The sequence below is a fragment of the Solanum dulcamara genome, chromosome 11 (assembly GCF_947179165.1).
Source record: "Solanum dulcamara chromosome 11, daSolDulc1.2, whole genome shotgun sequence".
In the NCBI taxonomy this organism is placed as follows: domain Eukaryota; kingdom Viridiplantae; phylum Streptophyta; class Magnoliopsida; order Solanales; family Solanaceae; genus Solanum; species Solanum dulcamara.
The window spans coordinates 54839049-54861163 of NC_077247.1; the positions used below are offsets into that span (position 1 = coordinate 54839049).

General features: G+C 29.3%; 1 protein-coding gene across 1 annotated transcript; it reads left to right on the forward strand.

The window, feature by feature from the left end:
- The first annotated feature begins 9938 nt into the window (after window positions 1-9938).
- Window positions 9939-12907, forward strand: LOC129873961 (cytokinin hydroxylase-like). The gene is made up of 5 exons (XM_055949161.1): window positions 9939-10296; window positions 10465-10691; window positions 10796-11037; window positions 11407-11788; window positions 12286-12907. Exons 1-5 carry the CDS (start codon window positions 10020-10022, stop codon window positions 12706-12708), a joined length of 1551 nt encoding a protein of 516 aa, XP_055805136.1. The 5' UTR covers window positions 9939-10019; the 3' UTR covers window positions 12709-12907.
- Window positions 12908-22115: the final 9208 nt, after the last annotated feature.

Sequence of the window (22115 nt, forward strand, 5' to 3'; positions counted from 1 at the left end):
TAATGCAAGGGAATTTAATGCACGCAATAGCATAGTTAAAGACCCAATTGCCTCTAAAAATTTTTTTTACATCTTTTCCACCATATTTGTGGAGGATATCTTTGTAAATAATTTTTTTTTATGCAATGCATGCTACTTTTGATACACCAAACCAAACAATGCACAAGCAATAATGCATGCATCACTAATACACTCTATTTAGCATTATTCTTATACACTCTACCAAACGATCCCTAAAAGATATATATACTCGTCTTACCATTAATATACCATACTACTTTCACCATACATGTTTGACTTGACACATTCCTTAAAAATTAATAAATAAAAAGATAATTTTATTATAAGTCATCTAAATAAATTTTGCTATTAATGTGCATTTTAATTTGACTTCAATTGACACACAAGTAAGCACTTAATTTGACACATCTATCCTATTTAGCATAATACATGTATGACGTCATGTATGACACAAATTTCCAAGTATGACACCACGCTGGACACATGTGTCTACTTGTTCAACTTTATACAAGTTAAAGTGCCTATTTGTGCACACACCCAAAGTTTGAGGATATAGATTCTAGTTAAGGCCAAGTTAAATAACATATTTATGTATTATGCCATAAAGTTGAACAAGTTTACGCACACATTCTTTGTGACAAAATACACGTAGGACGCCAATTGTCATGTAAGACGCGTGTATCTATCTTTTCAAGTCTATGCAAATTTAAGTGACTACTTATGACATCCAAAGTGAAAGGACATAAATGTCAAATAAAATCAAGATACAGGACACGTTTATGTATTTTATCTATTTTAAATGTAATAAGAAAGTAGTCATTTGTGTGATAATGTGCATAGATTATTTCACTAGAGTTCAAAAGAAGTACCAAAGGTGAAATAATGTGAATAAAATTATTATTTCACCCATGGGTAAGGTCATCGCTAGAATTTCATATTTAAGAGTTTCAAAGTCCAGCAGCTCAATTTTCACTTTGAGGAGATTTTCGAATTTCAGCATAATGTGTTGAAATCCTATATCAATTATTTGAGTTGTTCTGTATTTTAGGTGAGGATTATTTTATTCATCTTTTTTTTCTTCTGTCAAAAGAGCAGCAAAACGTTAATAACTTTTAAAATTGTGGTTAATTTGGTAGAAGATATATAGCTATAGTTTGCTAATTACGATTTGTAGCTACATGTTAGAGGGAGGGGAGAGGCGAGCGAGAGAGGGAAAAGAGTGGAGAGAGGCGAATTGTATATGTATATCTGTCGATTTGTATATGTATATATGTCAAATAATTATATATATGTAACTGATATATATATATATATATATGTATTTGTATATCAGGCAAGCGTAATTGGGAGAGGGAGGAGAGAGGAGAGTGAGAGAGGGTACAGAGTGGGAAGAGGCTAATTGTATTAGTATATTTGTCATATAATTATATATATATATATATATATATATATATAATTTGTATTTGTATATGCATAAAACAGGAGAGAGGTGAGAGAGAGGAAGAGCGGAGAGAGGCGAGGTAACTACAACTAAAATTAAGCTGCGAGCTGTAATAAATTCAAACTATAATCATATTAGTTAATTAATTAGTATATATTTAATTATTTGCATAATTTTCCCTTTTCGAAAGCCGTGATGGATTGACCCAAGCCTATTACAGGCCCAACACATTTGCTATCAAAGTTCACAATATCCCCTCCCCGCGCTGAGTAGCTTTTGAAGAATTTGGTCTAAATTAACCCTTCGGACTTTTTTTTTTTTCACTTCGGTGCAAGCCCTTTAAGTAAATAGTTAATTTTGAAGAATAAAAATTAATTTTGAAGGTAAAATATGAAAAAAAAAACATCTTTTTTTAATAGGTTAAAGGTAGCAAGTAATAATGTTTTTTTTTTTTAATACTGGACAAGTAAAAGTGGAAGAAATTATTTTTGTTAATAACTTGAAGATAAGAGGGGGTAGATTCAGCTGGTAAGCACCTTCTTACTTTTAACTTAGAGTTTATGAATTCAAGTTACTAAAAGAACAAAAAGGTATACGCACCTAAGGTAAAAAAATAAATTAAAAAAGACCTCGGAAAAAAGGTAAGGAAATATTAAATAGTAGGCTAAATTGAACTCATATATTATGAGAATTTTTCTACATTATTAGTAGAGATAATTCAAATATTTTTATTTAATAGATAGTCCATCCATCTTTTGATCTTTTCGATAAATCTACCATGTTCTTACTACCCTTTTTATATGCTTTTGAAATTGTGTATCATAACATTGAGAAACATCTTAACGACTCCTTTCTCTCGTTTTCAATCCCTCTTTCCGTCTTTGATGACATCTTTTCACCATCTTAACTTTTTACCCCAAAAAATCTTGAGTATCCTTCATACATTTCTATATCTATATTCTTTTTATCACTAAAGTTAACTCTTCTTTTACTTTTACTCTTGTGTCATAAAAAAAAGTAGTTAAAGTGCATTAAGTTTTAGCTATGCATGGGATGCAGAGAAAAGTTGACATAATAATTTATTGTATGCAGTTTTATTTTATATTTTTTTAAGAGATTATTTTCACAACTCAAATTTAATACTTCATGACCACATAGCATTAAATTTCACATTATGCAACTTGACCCGTTGCTCAGTACCATATAAAGTAAAAATAATAAAATCCATTCTCTCTCTTCTCTTTACTTTGGATACTGACTAGCATTTTTTTTGCCTTTAATTATTTTAGAATCAAAAACTCATTTACCATAAAGTATAGATACCAAAAAAAGCAAATCGTTTTTTATCAAAAAGTTTTTCATCGTCACAGCTTGAACTTGAGACTTTTAACTAGAAGTGGATTAGGAGTAGTTTCGACAATCTATTCCACCACAATTTGTGCATATTTGGAACATATTCAGAAATATTGCATGAGCTAATTACTTATAAAGTGTGAACATATCTAAATAAATTTTGACCCTTTTGCTAGCTGTGTACGTAGATGGATTCTTATGATCAGTTTAGAGAGACGCATCAATGTGTTTTGCATGGTTTAAAGAACTAATTAAAGTCTAAGAGTAGATGGTCTAAATTTTCCGTGAACCTTTCGGCTCTCGGTTATCCATAAATATATATTTTAATTCATTTTATTCTTCAATCTAATCTTTCCAGATTTTATTAGCATAATAATGTAGTTTCTGAAGGGAGCCTTGGAGTAACTGGTAGTTTTTGAAGGAGGGTCTTGGAGTAACTGATAGTTTTTTAACTATATTTTTTAAAGACATTAACTCAATGTTAATAAATTGAGGGTATAATAGGAATTAAAAAAATTATACTTTCTTGATTTGTCAAAATTAACAAGTAAAAAGAGAAATCAAATTAGAAAATATTTAACAAGTAAATAGGAACAGAGGGATTTTCTGCATGAAATTAAGGTATTTTTCAATTTTTATTCAAAAGTTTGTTAGAAAGTTAAAGAAGTTCTCTCGCTTTCACCGTGTTGGAAATATCGAATAATTGCTCTTTTGAACAAATAAGCCATAAATTCTTACGGGATTCAAGATCTAGAATTTATGCATAGATTTCAATAATAATCTCAAGTTACTTATATATAGTACAATATATGTGCTCTATCATCAAATATTTAGTAAATTTCTTAATATATATAGAGAGAGTTTGGTTGAAAAAATCCACATGAATCTTTAACCTTCTTCTTTGCACATCCACCCCTGGTCATTATAATGAGATTATAAAAAAATCGTAACTTCCTTGACCCCCATGCTGAACATGGACATCTGCATTATTCTTACTAGTAATCATTCATCCAAGTTTGTTATGTTAATGTATGAAATAAAGACCACATATAAAGTCGGATCAACTCTTAAAGCCTGCTTAATTTAATTGTATTTGAAATGTCATGCAATGAAACAGGCTAGACGAATTGATAGAATTATCTCGTTCAGAACAATTAGTATGAAGTTTGATCATAACTAATTAGACTATAGATGTCAAATCGAAATTATACATATATAATTCAACCATAATGCACAACGTTATAGAAAAATAAATGGAAATATTAATCCAGCGAAAAAATAGCAGAAGATTATAGGATTTTGATGAGAATGATTCAAGATCACGGACTCCTTATATAACTTAGACACTCTTTCTCCGTTTAAACTAATTAATTTTTGAAGTGTAGGCTAAATCTGAGGTCTATTTAACAGGGCTACAGTTTCTTCTCTCTCTTCATATTCTTTTTTGTTTTGACCTGTTAACAAGTAACATTTGGAAGCCAGTGGTTAATTATTTTTTCTTTCTTATTGGTATCAAAATGAATAATTGTGGGGGTTATGATGACGAATATGTCATAATAGACACTGCATGAGATCTGATTCGATCTGAATCTATGTTCAAATTATTTTATTTCAAATTAAATTAGAATCCTATACTAGTGGAAAAATAAAATTATTTTAAGGGCAAGTTGCAAAATGGTGATAAACTAAAAAAAGAATGTCCCTCAAACCAAAAGTATCATGAACACTGACCAAGAAGATATCTTTAATTAATAACAGTCAAATCTTAGACGCCTATTAAAGTCAAAGGGCATTTCTCTTTCCACCAAAAGCTTATTGAAGCTTTAACGATGTGTTGGATGTTATATTGGATATGCGAATAAAGTCACATTAATATATTAAAAAAAATTATATATAAGATATATATAATTATTTATTTTTATTGTATGCGGCATTTTAAAATAATCGTGTGAAATTGACCTGCTTGTAAATTTTGAAAGTCGAAATGTTCAGACAATGCGGAAGATGCACAATTAGTGAACACTAGTGTAAGTAGAAACCAAGAACAAATTTGTACCTACCTTGGTAGGTACAAACACAAAAAGTAGGCATTACAGGTTAAATTTGGCTTGTAAAAACAGCTGCCAAATTCTTTCAAATTCAACGGAGAAGAAGAATTCCAGCCAAAATTATGGGATGGGACAAATCTTCAGAGCACTTAGCTTAAAGAATGAATATTTACTCAATCAACAAAGCAATTTGTTTTTAATAAAAATAGAGAATGCACTAAAGGGACAATGAAAGGATATTTGAGAACCTTCCAAAATTCACTTTAGAGGACGAGGTATTAATATGGGAAATCATTGCCCACGAATTAAAATACAATTTCTTAGCACTAAAATGAGAAAGAAACCAAAGACTCAAAGTAGGTTTAGATATTTGTTTTTTTGTAATAATTAAAGAATACTTCAATTAGAAATAGTAAAATTAACTCATGAAAACATAAGGGCAACCAAAACACACATCTCTCGCTCGCCTCTCTCCGTATGTATATGTATTTTAAAGTGTCTTTGGTAGCAAAAATAAATTTATATACGTGTATCTGACTTGAAAATTGGTATGAAATTATTAATTAGTGAAATAATATGTAATTATTTTAAACTATAAGGAAAATTGGTAAATATAGTAGAAATATTTGTGTAATTAGGTAGTTTTATCAAAATATAATCCGTCAATCCATTTATGTTTGGGTGGTTGTTGACCCACTTCAACTCAATTCATTTCAGTTTATCAAAAATTTTAATTTTTTTTTATTTGATATACTATATATAGCCATATTAAAGAAAAATAATAATTTTCTTAGACATTAAACATTTATAAAAGAACGAGTAAAGCAATCAAGATCTATTAAAATTGAGTTGGTTGAGTTATGATTTACATTTGACTCACAGTAGCTCAAATAACTTTTGATCACGTCAACAACTCGCTTGTTTATTTAGTTAATCCATTTTGACCGATCTAAATTTAATTCAAACCATTTATTTGACACTGTTAAGTTTGATTTAAAAATTTCCTTTGTTTCCTATATAACTTGATATATAAAATATATTATGAGCATTCAACTTCTTTTATTAAATTAAAAAAAACCGAAAACAGCTCGAAAGAGTGTTTCCATATCAAACGACATCACCATTCACTCACTTCAGTGCGGGTGGAGTTTTTTAGGCCATATCTTCCTATCTTTGTTCCTTTTTTTCATTTTCTTCTATTAGCCAATACGTTAAATAACTCTTTCAATTAACAGAAAATAATTTATTTTGTTTTTAAACATCGAATAGAAAAAAAGAAAAAGAAAGGGGAAAAAACGTAAATATACATCTTAGTGATCCTCTTTTCACCTTAGAGATTTCAACAAATATTTATATATTATATCAAGCGTAATAAAAATAGAAAATCAATGGCATTATGAGTTAATATTCCTAAAATTTAGCACTAATCAACAACTGATTCCTAGAAATAGACGTCTGTATGCATCACTTAGATACGTTAAAGGACTTAACAATTTTTAGAAACATATTCAATATTAGTGAAAGATATTGCAAAAAAAAGAAGAAGTAAACAACCTAATAGATCAATTTATAATTTGGGAAGACATCGTACGTTTTTTCTGTTAACTTATTAATTTCTCAATTTAAAATTCTCCACTGTTCTTTTTAATCTTCTATACTTTAAAAATTCCAATAATCTCCTCCTGTTGGTGGATGGCCTGTTCTTGACATTATAATTCCAAGAAAAGTAGTACGTATTATTTAGTTGTTTTAGCTATATATATATATATATAATATACTACGTACTACTTAGTACTTACCATTAACATTCAGTGCATGCATCAAAGTAATAAATAAATAAACACATGCTTTTTATATAAGTTTTGTCTCATATACTGCCTTATTTTCATATTAATTAAATTTTTAAGGTAATGCACACATATTAAGAAAAATATTTAACTATAAAATATGAACCGTATTTTTCTCTATTACTCTTTTGTTTAATCAGCATCATAAAGATGATTAAACGTGAAATTATAAATACAAGTACTTCTAATTGGAGTATAACTTTGTAAGTAGTGTAATTTACTCCTAGAAAATTACAAAACTCCATTAATGAAAAAAGTAAACATGGAAAAAGTTTCAAACATTTCTCTTGAACTTTGAACAATTTAAATATTTTGAACAATAAAAAAACACTCTAGAAATTCAGTTAATATGAAATAGAGGGAGTAGTTAATTTTTACCTCAATTTATCACTTATTTATTATTAAAAATAAACAGTTATCACTTATTTATGATTAAAAATAAACATTGTTCAGTACAAACACGGGTTTGGAGTTAATTTTTCTCGTTCTTAGGTGTACTGAATATTTTTTTGTTTTCCCGAGAATCAATTTGGAATACGGTTTTTTTCCTCTAAAAAAATTGAGTTAACTAATATTCCCTCCATCAATACTAAGTGAATTTACGAAGCAATGTATATATATTAAAAAAAATATTCAATGACATAATTTGAATCATACTTTTCACTATTATTCTTTGTAAAATCATAAATATAACTTTGCAACTAGTGTAATTTATCTTCTAAAAAATATAAAATTGTAATAAATGAAAAGACAAATATGAAAAAAGTTCCAAACATCTATCTTAAACTTTGACCAATTTAATTATTTTAAACAATAAAAAATTCCTTAAAAATTCAGTTTATATGAAATAGTGGGAGTACTAATATCATAGTGGTAAATGCCTACGGATCAAACATCAAAATGATAAAGAACAAATGTTACAATATTTAGTTTTACAAAAACTTGTGCGTAAGTTGATTTTCCTTCTTAACTTTTGTAATCAACATAACGGTTAAGTTAAAATACTATATTTCAAAATTTCAAAATATGGGCATTACTCAAGCATTTAATATAATTTGATTACCATATCTTTAATTATTTCGTAGCTCCGTTCTAGTTATAATTTTTTTCGGCAATAATTTAATTTATAATTGATATTATAAAGAATTTTTACAAAGTCTATTAAATTTAATTGGTTATACGTACTAAGTTGTCATCATTTATTTCAAGTTATCATATCACGCTCAATGTGAACAGTTAAATTCTAGGTCAATTTACCTGATTTTCTAAAACACCTTGTAAACATAGATAGAACTTAAAAATAACAATAACAATATACTCAGTGTAATTTCATGAGAAAGGTTCAAGGGAGGGTGATATGTACACACTCTTATCTCTATGTTGTGAAGATAGAGAGACTGATTTTAATAGACCTATTGACACAAGAAAAGCATTTTTTTTTTAAAAAAAAGATAATGCAATAACAAAAAAGTCATGTTGAAACCAATAAAAAGAGAATATAACTGTAATAAAATAATACGATAATCGAAACGAATGAAATAACAAATTAAACTAAAAGCAAAGAATAAGAAAAAAAGGAAAGTAATAATAACAATACTGAAAAGAGAACTAGACAATACTTAACCAAAATAAATCTTCTGCCTAATTATCAATTTCTATATCTTTCTTATTTAAAGTCATATTCTTAATAAGCTACCTCAGTAAAGTCATGAGCTCTCTAATGATATATCCACAGGACTTGCCTGCCTCTATCTCTCCCTTATACCCACTATAATATTAGTAATATAACACCTCCTTTCTATGCCTAAACTAGATAAAGAAAAATCTTGTTTTGCTCTTTCTTTTTTTGCTTTCCCTTTTCGGAAGGCTCACATAAACTGACAAAGTAGTTTAAGTTTTTAAAAAAAAATTCAGAGAATCTCATTAATTAATTAATTAGTTAATTAGTTGTCTTGCTGAATTTTGCGTTGCCGAGCCAGAATAAGACTTCCATTTGACCCTTCGCGAAACACAAGAGGCCACGTTCTACATTTGGAGCCGTCGCTCTTTTTATTTTTCTATTCCAAGTCCTAAATATTACAGCACCGTAATTAAAAGATTTTCTTACACTTTGATTGGGTTAATATTGTATTGTATTGTATCATACGGTATTGTTTTAATAAATATAATAATTAGATAAATTGTATCATTGTCCGTTGTTACATAATGTCCACATCCACAATTTGAATGACAAATCTATAAAAAAAAAGTAAGTTACGGGATAAAGCTACTATGAAAAGGTAGAATATATGATAAAAAAGAATTAATAAATAAAGATAAAATAAGAAGAAAATATTAATATAACGAAGCAATCACACCAAATCGATCGTTATACAAAATGAGTCTTTTCATCGTTATCTAACGATGCGATGCGATGCGATACAGTTTAAATAATAATCAAAATAAAATTTGTATTTAAACTAACAATACAATATAATACAACGAATAACAATCATCTACGGTAAATAAATGACCATTAAAGATAAGTATATAAAGATAAGTAAATAAAGATTTTTCTAAATAGAGTACTTTTAATACTCCACAGTATATCACGCATCAAATTATAGTTATCAGGACACACATAATCAGAAAAATAGAAGGAAAATTTTTTACTGGAATCGCGTTAGGTCTAATTTCTATTACTTTGGCTGGATTATTCCTAACTGCATATTTACAATACAGGCGTGGTGATCAGACTCCCATGCTCGCACTAAATTAATGACCATATTATAGTACTATTTGTCTTTTACATACATAGCTATCACTTCATCATTTTTATTCTTAATTAGCTCAATATATTAATACTTACCATGATTAATTAATATGATTTGATGTTAATATTGGATAAGTATTTACCTGGATATGAATAAGGGTTTTTTACTTGAAAGAGTCAATACGAATCTTAAACTTAATTATATCAGAGTGTGTCAAATGATATTTTATTAAATTTAAAACATTCTTAATAGGAATGAGAATAATTAAGGGGTGCTAGACCTTATCTTACCCATCCACGGTAGTCAAGTAGTGCAATTTGAGAGTTAGATTTCGTAACCAAAAAAAAAAAAAGATTGTATCAACTTTAATTTTTTCCCACAATAGCCCATAGGAAGTAATGATTGACCCATTTTTTTTCCATTCTATAAATAGCCGTCAAAATATTCCAAAGACATCAAGCACACAAATCTTTGTGAGTTGTATATTTTTTCCTCTCCTTTGGAGCAAGAGTGGTACTCCTTATACTAAAGTAACCAACCCACTCACGCACCCAATATGGCTATGGTGGTAGTAATACTTGTGATATGTATCATTTTGATGTCACTGAAAATTGCTTATGAAACTGTCTTATGTTACTATCTGATTCCCAGACGTATCATGAAAATCATGGAAAAACAAGGTGTGCGTGGTCCTAAACCTCGATTTCTTGTTGGAAACATCTTGGATATGGCTTCTCTTGTCTCCAAATCAACCTCAAATGACATGGATTCTATTCACCATGACATCGTCGCTCGCCTTTTGCCCCATTATGTCGCCTGGTCTAAGATTTATGGTAAATAAATCCTCACTCTTTTATTTTTAGTAAGTCTTTGAAAGAACAACACTGTTCTGTATTTAGTAACCATTTAATTTTATAAATTGGAACAGAGGAAGTCATTTTAAACCAATTGCATGTTTGTTAAGAGTAATTAATTCTTTGTTTGAACTGATTGATTAACAGGGAAACGATTCATTTTCTGGAACGGGACAGAGCCTAGAATGTGCTTATCAGAAGCAGAGTTAATCAAAGAGCTTTTGTCAAAATACAGCACTGTTTCTGGAAAATCATGGCTGCAACAACAAGGTTCCAAACATTTCATTGGCCGCGGACTTTTGATGGCCAACGGCGACGATTGGTACCATCAACGCCACATTGTTGCTCCCGCTTTCATCGGAGACAAATTGAAGGTACGAGATAAAAAAAACTTACACTGTCAAAATATATATATATATATATATATAAAAATTATAAACTCATATCAGATAAAAGTAATTTATATTTATATAAGCAGAGTTATGCGGGATACATGGTGGAATGCACTAATGGGATGCTCCAATCACTAGGGAATGCGGTTAAATCAGGCCAGATGGAGTTCGAGATTGGAGGGTACATGACTCGGCTCACTGCAGAAATAATTTCGAGAACAGAGTTTGACAGTAGCTATGAGAAGGGAAAACAAATATTCCATTTATTAACACTTCTACAGAAGAAGTGCGCGCAAGCTAGTCGGCACTTGTGCTTTCCCGGGAGCAGGTAAATTTATTTAGTGCCCAACTAAAAATCTTCTCCATCAAGAGTAAAATTTAGATTCTTTATTTAATAGAAAATGCCCTTTTTTTCATCTCCTTTTCAGAATCTATGTTTCTTTTTAAGATTAAAACATTTGAAAATGTTACTTAAATGATTAAGAAAAAAACAAAAATTCATTTTCGATACTCGGAATTGACTGGTCTTATGACTCTGCTTCCGAGTAATCTCATCAATGTGATATATGCATTGGCGGATTGGACTGTATATTCAACTTGACATTATTAAACTTTCAAAAAATATTAATTCTGAATCCATAATTTTTGAGTTTAGACTCATATTAACTCAATTTTGTTATTTTTTTTCTTTGTACAGGTTTTTCCCAAGTAAATATAACAGAGACATAAAAGCATTAAAAATGGAAGTGGAGAGGCTACTGATGGAAATAATACAAAATCGAAAAGATCGTGTAGAAATTGGTCGAAGCAGTTCGTATGGGAATGATTTGTTAGGAATGTTACTAAATGAGATGCAAAAGAAAAGATCAAGCAATGGATTTAGCTTGAATTTGCAGCTTATTATGGATGAATGCAAGACTTTTTTCTTTGCAGGACATGAGACTACTGCCCTTTTGTTAACATGGACTGTTATGTTGTTAGCAAGTAATCCCTCTTGGCAAGATAAAGTTCGTGAAGAAGTCAACCAAGTTTGCAAAGGAGATTCACCTACTGTTGAACACCTTCCAAAGCTTACTTTGGTAAGTGAGACTACTAATTTTAATTTTAATATGCATTTTTCGCCACACGGAATGAGACTTTTTTTTGGGTACCAGAGTAGCTAATTTGTGAAATTTTAGTCATTTATAAATAAAAGATAAATACAGCTAGTAATTTTCTACAAGGGATTTCAAGGTTCCACATTTTGACATTTCTTTTTATTCTTTATTTATTAATTTGTCATTTAATTAGGGAATTACTAAAAAATAAAACTATAGTATCATTCTTTGAGTGTCCATCTGTCTACTTAAAACCTGTCTTGTCAATAAACTCCACTCTTTAGATTCTACTGACAGCTTTGATGGCATTGGGGACAAATTTTATTAAAGTCCATTCACTGAAAATTAGAATGATTTAAATACTCATAAGGTGTATTTGGCTATTTAAATTTGTAGTCCTTACCAACATGGTACGTTATATTTAAAAAAATATTTTACTTCTATATAATGACATTATAAATAATTTTTATGTTTTGCAGTTGAGCATGATAATCAACGAGTCATTACGACTATATCCACCAGCTACTGTACTTCCAAGAATGGCATTTGAGGATTTCAAATTAGGTGATCTTAATATTCCTAAAGGTTTATCAATATGGATTCCAGTACTTGCCATACATCACAGTGAAGAAATTTGGGGAAAAGATGCTAATGAATTTAGGCCTGATCGTTTTGCCTCTAAGTCCTTTGCTGCCGGACGAAATTTCCTTCCGTTCGCCGCGGGTCCCCGGAATTGTGTTGGCCAATCATTTGCCCTAATGGAAGCTAAGATTATATTAGCAATGTTAATATCTAAATTTCGATTCACCATTTCGGAGAATTATCGTCATGCACCTGTAATTGTCCTCACAATTAAGCCCAAATATGGGGTTCAAGTCAAGTTGACACCTTTGACTACTTAGAGAAATTAATTTTTGGTCTTTAGAGGATTAGTTTTTCCTCTTTTTTTCCAAAATATTTTTTTCTTTTTGCTTAAGAAGAGTTTTTGAGGAGGATGCGATGTAATGATATGAGTAGCTTTATTTTGTAATATTGGATTGAGATAAGTTTAAATGAACTGACAGAGTCGATAATAATTTATATATATGATTGATCTCAATTTATTTAGAATTGAAGCGTAATTATTGATCTTAGTTTATTTAGAATTGAAGCGTAATTGTTATTGTATTTTTTTATTTTGTCTTTTTGGGAACTTTAGTAGGCTACTTGTGGTATATATAAATAGATGGAGTGATCATGTTGTGCTTGCTACTATTTTTAACAAAAGATAAGTGAATAAAAAGAAGGGAAGAGATATTGTGACTGTAGCTTTTGATGTTGATTAATTATCAATACATTGAGTGGGCTCAGAAAAAGAGGGCTTTGGAGATTAATGATTAGAATAAGAAGTCCAGACAAAGGAAGATATGATTAAGCTGATGAGGGTCTTTTTTTAGATAAGCACCCAGAAATATATTTAATTAAGTGATCACAACACAAAATTAGTTTATTATTGTTAAAAAGTTTTTCCTCTTTCCTTTGATGTCCTCATAACATTTTTAAGATTGATAATATTATGATTCTTTCTTTTTCGGTTTTTCCCCAACTCAACTGGTTTAACATAGTGCTCACTTTTCAAGTTGAAAATTAAAAACCAACTTGGATTTATTTTTTTAAAAAAACAAATGGTCCTACGTTGAAAAACCAAAAAGCTTTGTAATACTCCTAATCATCTAGTATAAAATTACCCATTTTGCTCTTTAAATGAATCACTATATTTTTAACTTTTACTTTTAAAATAGATTAAGTATTTTTTAATATATTTTTTTTGGCAATCGAACTATGTATAGTAAATCGTGAATTTCTTAAATTTATTTTTAAAACAAAAAGCTCCCAGGATCGAAAAACCAGAAAGCTTTGTAAGACTCCACATCATCTATAAAACTGCACATTTTGCTCTTCCAATGAATCAGTACATTTTTATTTTTTACTTTTCAATTAGATTAGTTTTTAATATTCCTTTTTAGCAATGGAACTATGCTCAGTGAGTCATAAATTTCTTAGAATTTGCAATCATGTTCGGGTCATAATTTGTGTGGGATAAACAATAAACTTATACTTCGTAGAAAAATGTATTATGAGAGGTAATAATTAAAAGTCGGAACAAAAGAGCTAGGGGCAAAGTGCAAATGAACCCCTTACCCACATTATCTGCCCACACCATTCGAATATTGTTTTTAGAAAAATAAGTTCTTTCAAGGAAAATAACTTTGAAAATAAATTTTGCAATCATTCCATATTAAATGTGTCTTACTCCTCTCACCCTTTTACACACTTTATCTTTACTTCCATTTCCATAGTCTTTATCCCTACCACCCCACACTCCTACCCCCTTTCCATTTTTCATAATATTTGTCTAGCTAGATAATATACAAATATTTTTAAAATATTATTTTATACTTATGTATCAGAAACAAACCTTATTTTTCTAAAAAATATTATACTCGGTACCAAATACACCCTTAGTACTAAAAAAGTGTCTCCGATTCTCCACTTCTCCAAGTAAAAGGAAATGGTACTCTGAAAATATAAACAAGGGGAATTTTCGCATATAGTCACTAAAAAATATCTTAATTATGTTTCATAACTATAGTTTGTTAATTACAATTCGTAACTATAGTTATAGCAACGTTTGTATAATTCGCGCCGTAGTTGTATATGTTTGTATAATTCGCTATACAATTCGCAGCTTTTCTATAAAGTTTGTATATTTCACTATACAGTTCATGCACAATATTTGTATAATTCGTTAAACAATTTATAGTGTTTGTGTATTTCGCTATACAATTCGATTCGGGCACAACGTTTGTATAAATTGCGCGAATTATACAAAACTCAAACTATAATTACAGCTAGATGTTTGTTATAGTTATATTAACTAATTAATTTAAACTATAGCTATATTAGCTAATTAATTAGTATATACTTGTTTATCCGCCTAATTTTCTAAATAAAGAATCCCACTTTGAATATTTTGAATTCCGTTTGAAGTAAGCTAAAATAAGCAAAACATAAATAAAAAATTTGAGGCTGCAGGTCAATATATATGCATTGGAATGGATTGTTTAGGCCAGACAAATATTAATATAGGTCAGAAAGTAAAAGACCCTTTTTCATTTTATAATAATAATAAAATGGGAGTAACGCACTCATATTTAATAAAACATATTTTTATCGTATGATAATGATTAGAAGATAAAACTTCACCACTTATTTTATTCATTTCCTTGCACGAGTGTGCCTTTAAGTTGATGGCTACAACAATAACCACTTCCTTTTTCTTCTTTGATTTTTTTTCTCCACTATATTTTTTTATATAATTCTTTTATTACTGTATTATTATTTTTATTTTGCTGATTGTTGTTATGTTTTATGACTTGAACTGAGAATTTGTCGAAAAAAAATTCCAGTGCCTGTTTTTCAAGCAGAAAATCCAATGAAAATGTAATTATGTCTATTAAGCTTAGAATGGAATCAAATAAGTATTCAAGACGAAAGCAGCAAAATAAGCCTGTCATTGCTACATTTCCATAATCTTATCATTCCAAAGTTCTTTGATTTTTAGTTCTTTTTTAGGGAAAGAGATGGATGGAGAAGATCACAAAAGACAATTATATTTTTTATATATCTACTGAGCCACAAAGACTCAATTGTTTTGACTCTTCAAATTAAATTAATTATTAGTAGTAGTTAAATCTAATTCTCATCCCTAATCCCATGATTAGACAGCTTCTTTGGAGTCAAACGAGGTCCTTTAATCATAATTCCCTTGATTAAATATGTTTCAACTCATGCTTAATTTTAATTAAGATTTGTGCTCCACCCATCATCTTCACTTTAACCACCTTCCCCCTCCACCAAGCCTTGCTCCCATAACTTTAATTATTTTTTTAATAGTCCTACTTAAATTATTTTTTCTTTTTTTTTTGGGGGGGGGGGGGGATAATAATAATTATGATGAATATTTTTTCTCCATTATAACATGCTTCCTTCTAAAGAAAATCTTTCCTTTTGAAAAAAGATCGTGACTTGAAATACTCTAATTATCTTCCAATTTTCTGCATAAATTTAAAGTCAAGTGTGGCGGAATATACTACTTATAACCGGATTTTCGACATATGTATGCATAGTTCGATCTGAAATAAATGAATTTAATTGAATTCATTTTAAATTTATCTCGGACTGATTTACATGATTCTGACCTCTCGTCTTTTTATTTGTCTTTTATCTCTCTATTAATAAGTGAGATCCCACTCCTTCACAAGGACGAAGTGCCCTTTTAAAGTGGTCAAGTGTTGGAGACAAAAAATAATCAAGTGTAATGTGAAAGCTAGCAATATTTTTTTTGATAGACCATAAGTAAGAAGAGAAACGAGAAATATACTAAAAGAGACACAAATATTTAACGTGGTTCGGTCAATCGACCTACATCCACAAGAGACAATGAGCAATTCACTATATAAATATGAGAGTACAAAATATCGAGAGAAATAACCTCACACAGTTCACTCGAAATACAAAGAGGTTCACACAAGTGTTAACGTAAGACTTATGTCTCACCATTTCTCCCCCTACACAACAACTCTCAAAGTCTCTAGGACTAAATTGTGAATGCTACAATGTAAGAAGAAATGAACCTCTATTTATAGAGTCATAAACATTTTTCTATAAAAAAAATTAGCCAAATATGGAGACTTTGTGTTTTTCTTTTGTGAAAATGGAACATACTAGGAAAGTCGGGGCAAATATCCAACAACTCTCCCCCTTGACCTGAATTTCTGAAAAAATAAATTTGTTCCATTTTCTTCACATAATCTTCAACAGGTTGCATCTCCATCTTCAAAATCTCTTCCATCAAATCTATGTCTCGACACAGAGAACATCTCTAAAAACTTTCTCCAACAAAAATCGTCATTGCTGTCAAAAAGGTTACGGTAAGAACTGAACCAGTCAAGATCAACACTCGTTTTTAACCTCGCTCTGATACCACTTGTTAGTGGCCGAAATAATCAGGTGTAATGTGGAAGCTAGCAAAGAAAATCTCAATAGACCATGAGTAAGAAGAGAAACGAGAAATATATCAAAAGAGACACAAATATTTAATGTGGTTCGATCAATCGACCTATATCCACAATTCATTATATAAATACGAGAGTACAAATTATCGAAAAAAATAACCTCACACAATTCACTCTGAATACAAAGAGGTTCACACAAGTAGTAACGTAACACTTGTGGCTCACTGTTTTCCCTCTACACAACAACTTCAAAGTCTCTAGGACTATATTGTGAATGGTTTCAGGTAAGGAGGAATAAATCTCTATTTATAGAATCATAAACTTTTTCTTAAAAAAAATAATCTAGCCAAATACAGAAATTTTGTGTTTTTCTTTTAGAGAAAAAAAAACTCAATTATCGTAAGTTAGGGCAAACACCCAACACCAAAGCCTAGGGAGCACCCATAATGAGTGAAGGGAGTGTTACTTTGTCTGACAGTTTTAATATATAAATTATATATAAATTAAGAGGGAGTTTGTAATAATTTCTACAAATTATTTTACCTTTACTTTTAGACCCCAATATCCCCTCTAAACAGAGTAAAATAAATAAATAAAAAGTTATGTATGTTAACAGATGTATTTTTTAAAATTATTTTGTACATTAAGATGTGTTCTAACAGTAGGGAAGAGCATTGACTATTTGAAACTAACAAGCCTACTCTTATAAAGCGTATTAAGATAATTAATGAGTGGAAAATCGCACCACAATCCACTGAATCTAGTTAATGTGCATACTTTTCTGAACTCACATGGCGGCAATAAGTGCGATATGAAAAAAATGATCTTATTATTAGTAGTGGCAATGGAAATTGGTCAATCAAGATTTACCTTCTTTAATGTGATCACATGGATGAAGGGAGTGTTGGAGTAACTGGTAAAGTTGCTGCCATGTGATCATGATCAAAGTAAAGCTAGGTACAATAGACCCTTGTGGTCCTACCCTTCTCCAGATCCTGCGAGCTTTAGTGCACCGGACTGCCCTTTAATATGATCACATTTATATTGGCTGTGCTTAAAAAGGATGATGAGGTTACTACAAGATTCCGACTATCTAATTGAATTTTCATTTGAATATTAATCCCTTGAGATTGATATTTTCAAATTAATTACGTTGCACCACACAACTTCTTTCTTATAACCATGATGTCGTGCAAATTTAATTGCACCTTAAGCAACAAGTATTAAGTATCATGTAACTAATTTTGTCCGACAAGTTACATGGATATCTGTCACCTTGCACAAATAACAAGTATCACGTAACTAACTTTGTCCATCAAAGATTGAACAGATGAGAAGAAATCACCTAATATTTTTTTCTCTGCTGAAACTTGAACCCCGGACCTCATGATGCTCAATCCACATCAATCGTCATTGACCATTATGCGTAGGCATGGCAATTGGGCGGCTTGAGTCAAGTTTGGACAGGTCGGGTCATGTTTGGACGGGTCATAATGGTTAAGACAACAATCGGGTCAACACCCAACCCAATCCAAATTAGTTTGGGTCAAAATGAATTAAGTAATGAGTTATATAACGGATCAAGTCTCAACCCAACCCAATTTTTACTAAGTTTAATTGTTTTATTCGTTCTTTTAAACTAATTTAGTACCTAAAAAAATTATTTTTTTCTTTCTTATGGCTATATATAACATATCAAATTGAAAAAAAAGTTTTTTAAAAATATTTTAACAAGATTTCTCATGAGCCAATTCGGGTTACATATCAATCCATTTTTTATGGGTTGAAATGGGTTGAGCTAATAAATTGGCAGGACATAACCAATCCAAATTTAAATGAACGAAAAAGGGCCAAAAATACCCCTAAATTATAGAAAAAAGGTTTTAAAATACCCTTCATCCATCTTTTGATTTTAAAATACAATTTTACTCATCTTTTTGGTCTAAAAATACCCTTCCATCCACCCTTTTGGCTAACTTTAACCCTTGAAACTAACAACTATCTTTTTATTTTTTATTTTTTACAAGTATTTATCATGTGTCATTTTCTTATTGAATGAAATAAAAATCCACCACCACTAAACTGTTTTCATAATTTATCTAAGTCAAAAATAATATACCTCTTCAAGACCCCCTCCCCCCTCCAATTTTTTTTTTAAAAAGCCATATTGATAAACAAGACTAGGATTTTTTTTCTGTCAACCAGAAAAAAAAAGATAGATTCTTTTTAGTTCTTGGTTTGATTTTTCGTTACTGTTTAATAATAATGATTTTTTTACAATACGTATAAATAAAATAACTAAAAAATTTTATTTATACATATAACTAAATTATTTTTTAGTTATTACAAGATAGTAAAAAAAATATTTTAAGCTAAATTAGTTATTACAAGATAGTTAAAAATAAATAAATAATTTTTTTTCTATTACAAGATAGTTTTTAGATAGTTATTGTAAAACTATCTTGTAATAATACATATGAATAAAAGATTTTTTAAATATATTTTTCAAAAAATAATTCATAATTTATCCAAACCAAAAAAATATACAAGCTTGATGACCATAAAAAAAAAATTAGAGCAAGTAAAAAAATTATTTTAAAAAATATTTTTCCCCGTAATTTATTCAATCAAAACAATATCCCTGTTCGTGATCCCACAATAAACTTTATAAAAAAATAAGAAGAAAAAGCTATAGCAATAAAAAAAACTGTTAGATTTATTTTTTTAAAAAATTGGGGTCTTGAAGAGATATATTGTTTTTTGGCTTAAGATAAATTATGAAAAGAATTAGTGGAGGTGACACATGAAAAATACTTTTAAAAAATAAAAAAAGATTGTTAGTTTCAAAGATTAAAGTTAGTCAAAAAGGTGAATGAAAGGATATTTTTAGAACAAAAAAATGAGCATAAGAGTATTTTTAGACAAAAGATGGATATAGAATATTTTTAAACATTTTTCTATAGTTCAAAGATATTTTTGACCATTTTCCATTAAATGAATTAGATTGAATTGGACTGATTGAATTTTATTTTGACACACCTAATTACCGCACACCCAAAAGTTGCGCCACACAACTAGAAAGTACCACTTTCTAGTTATAGTACTGTTGACTGGACGACCTATATAAAATCAAAAGAAATAAAAGAAAAACTCTTTAAAATGCAATCATGGTAAGTTTAGATAGTATGTACTTGTATGTATGACAAGATGTCAACTACTGTGTTTCTGTAACTTCTAAATGCAATACTACAACCAGTATTGGAGGCAGGTTTTATTAGCTTTTCATTTCATTGAAATAATTAGTCCAAAAACAAAAAGTACAGATATAAATAAATCGCACTGAAATTGGTTTAGTTCGATATAGAAGTCAATGATAAATTAGTATCGGACATCCTTCCGTGGTTTGACGATATAGTCTCCTGCTTTTTGGCATAGTTTTAAAAAATAATTTAATTGAGTACACAACGATAATAACAATTACACCTCAGTCTAAAATAAACAAAACTGGCTATTTAAATCTTTGTGTTTCATGAAATATGTTATAATGGAGCTCTCAAAAGAAAGACTGACATTTTAGGTGAATCTCATATCGAAATAAAAAATTTTAACTTAATGATTACATAATCAAAGAGATAAATTAATGAAGTTTATTGAGCCAATACGTGCCACTGATATTTGTAAATAACTGCTTGACGTTTGGACGTCAGACAAACCATGCCAGTCACTAGGAATAAGTCAAACTGCTAATTGATTTCATCAAAACGAAAATCCCCATGCAATACGTGAGGAAGACCCTTGACATTGACCTCATGTTTATTCTCTAAGGGGTTGTTTCTTCTCTTCTCTTCTCTTCTTTTTTTCTTCTTCTTTTTTTTTTCTTTTTTTTTTTTATTTTTTTTTTGATTTTACTGAGCAGAGGGTCTTTCGAAAACAGCCGTCCTATCTTAATAGGAGTCAGGTCTGTGTACACTTTGCCCTCCTCAGACCCCACGTTGTGGGATTTCACTTGGTCGTTGTTGTTGTTGTTGTATTAATTATTATGAAATTAATTATGCTGAAATTAATTTTTATTGCTTGTTTGATTTGTTGTATTAAAACAAATAAGCATTGGATACTTTCTAAAAATTAGTTATTTTTTTACAAAACTACCATCCACCTTATTTAGCTTTTTGTATATTTTTTGAAGAGCTTTAATTATTCATGCTTGAAAACAAAATCAAAGAAATCTCAATTATTTATAAGTTTTCAATCCATAAGAATAAAACGGGAACAATCTGAGGCTAGTGGGAAGCTCTCTTCTTCACTGTCATAAGCAAAAATATAAACAAAAATAAATGAATTAACATTGGAGCAAAAAATGCACCAATATAATAGCATAAACTAGATTGAAATTTGGTAATTAGATAGTATTTCTCATTCTAAAAATAATTTTTTTTACGAATTACAACGAGAAACAAAGTTCTAGAAATTCTTTTGATTGTCAAAAAGGACGCAAGCAGTTGAATAATTATTGATTTATTTGAAATTTATCAAATCCGATGAGCAACAAAAAATTTCAGCGGACTTTATAAATGTGGTAGAAAGATATGAAAAGTGATAATGAAATAGCTTTCAGGGATATTTTTGTCATTTAATTATTTTATGTAAGGATAAGTTATTCTGATATTGTTATTTTACCAAGAGAAAGGAATAACTTATCACAATACTATTGATTAATTCTGAGATAAGTTATTCCATACTTTGTAACCAAACAAGAAATAAAGAGATATTACAAAATTATCGTGTGACTATTTTTTTTTATCCATCACACTAAACAATCGGTAAAAAACTTAGTTGAGATTAAGTGGGCGTTTGTCATGAAAGCCAAAAATAAATAAAAACCACTTTCTTTGAAGTTTTCACTTTTTACAATAAATATTTATTACTTAAATGTATATGAAATTTTTATAAAATCTTACCTAAAAACTTTAGGTGTAAATTTGAAAAAGAAAAATTTATAAAAATGAAAATTGTATGAATTTTTTTTAATCAAACAATGATTTTCAAATAAAAAAATTAATTCAAAAAGTAAAAAATTCTTCAGTCAGTACTCAATCCTAAGGCACTCATAAACCAGTTGACTAATACAATTGAATGATTCTCTCTATTGGAAGGCGTGTCAGACACCAAAATATAAAGCCTCTAAAATAGGATTTTTGGTACAACACTACAACCTAACCTATTAATTAGCGTCTAATCTATCAATAAAGACA

What these genes read in the sequence shown, in the direction of transcription:
- LOC129873961 (XM_055949161.1), top strand. Translation starts at nt 10,020, where the DNA reads ATGGCTATGGTGGTAGTAATACTTGTGATATGTATCATTTTGATGTCA. An exon ending in TCATCGGAGACAAATTGAAG is followed by an intron (nt 10,692 to 10,795) that starts GTACGAGATAAA and finishes TTATATAAGCAG; the next exon opens with AGTTATGCGGGATACATGGT. An exon ending in TTGTGCTTTCCCGGGAGCAG is followed by an intron (nt 11,038 to 11,406) that starts GTAAATTTATTT and finishes TTCTTTGTACAG; the next exon opens with GTTTTTCCCAAGTAAATATA.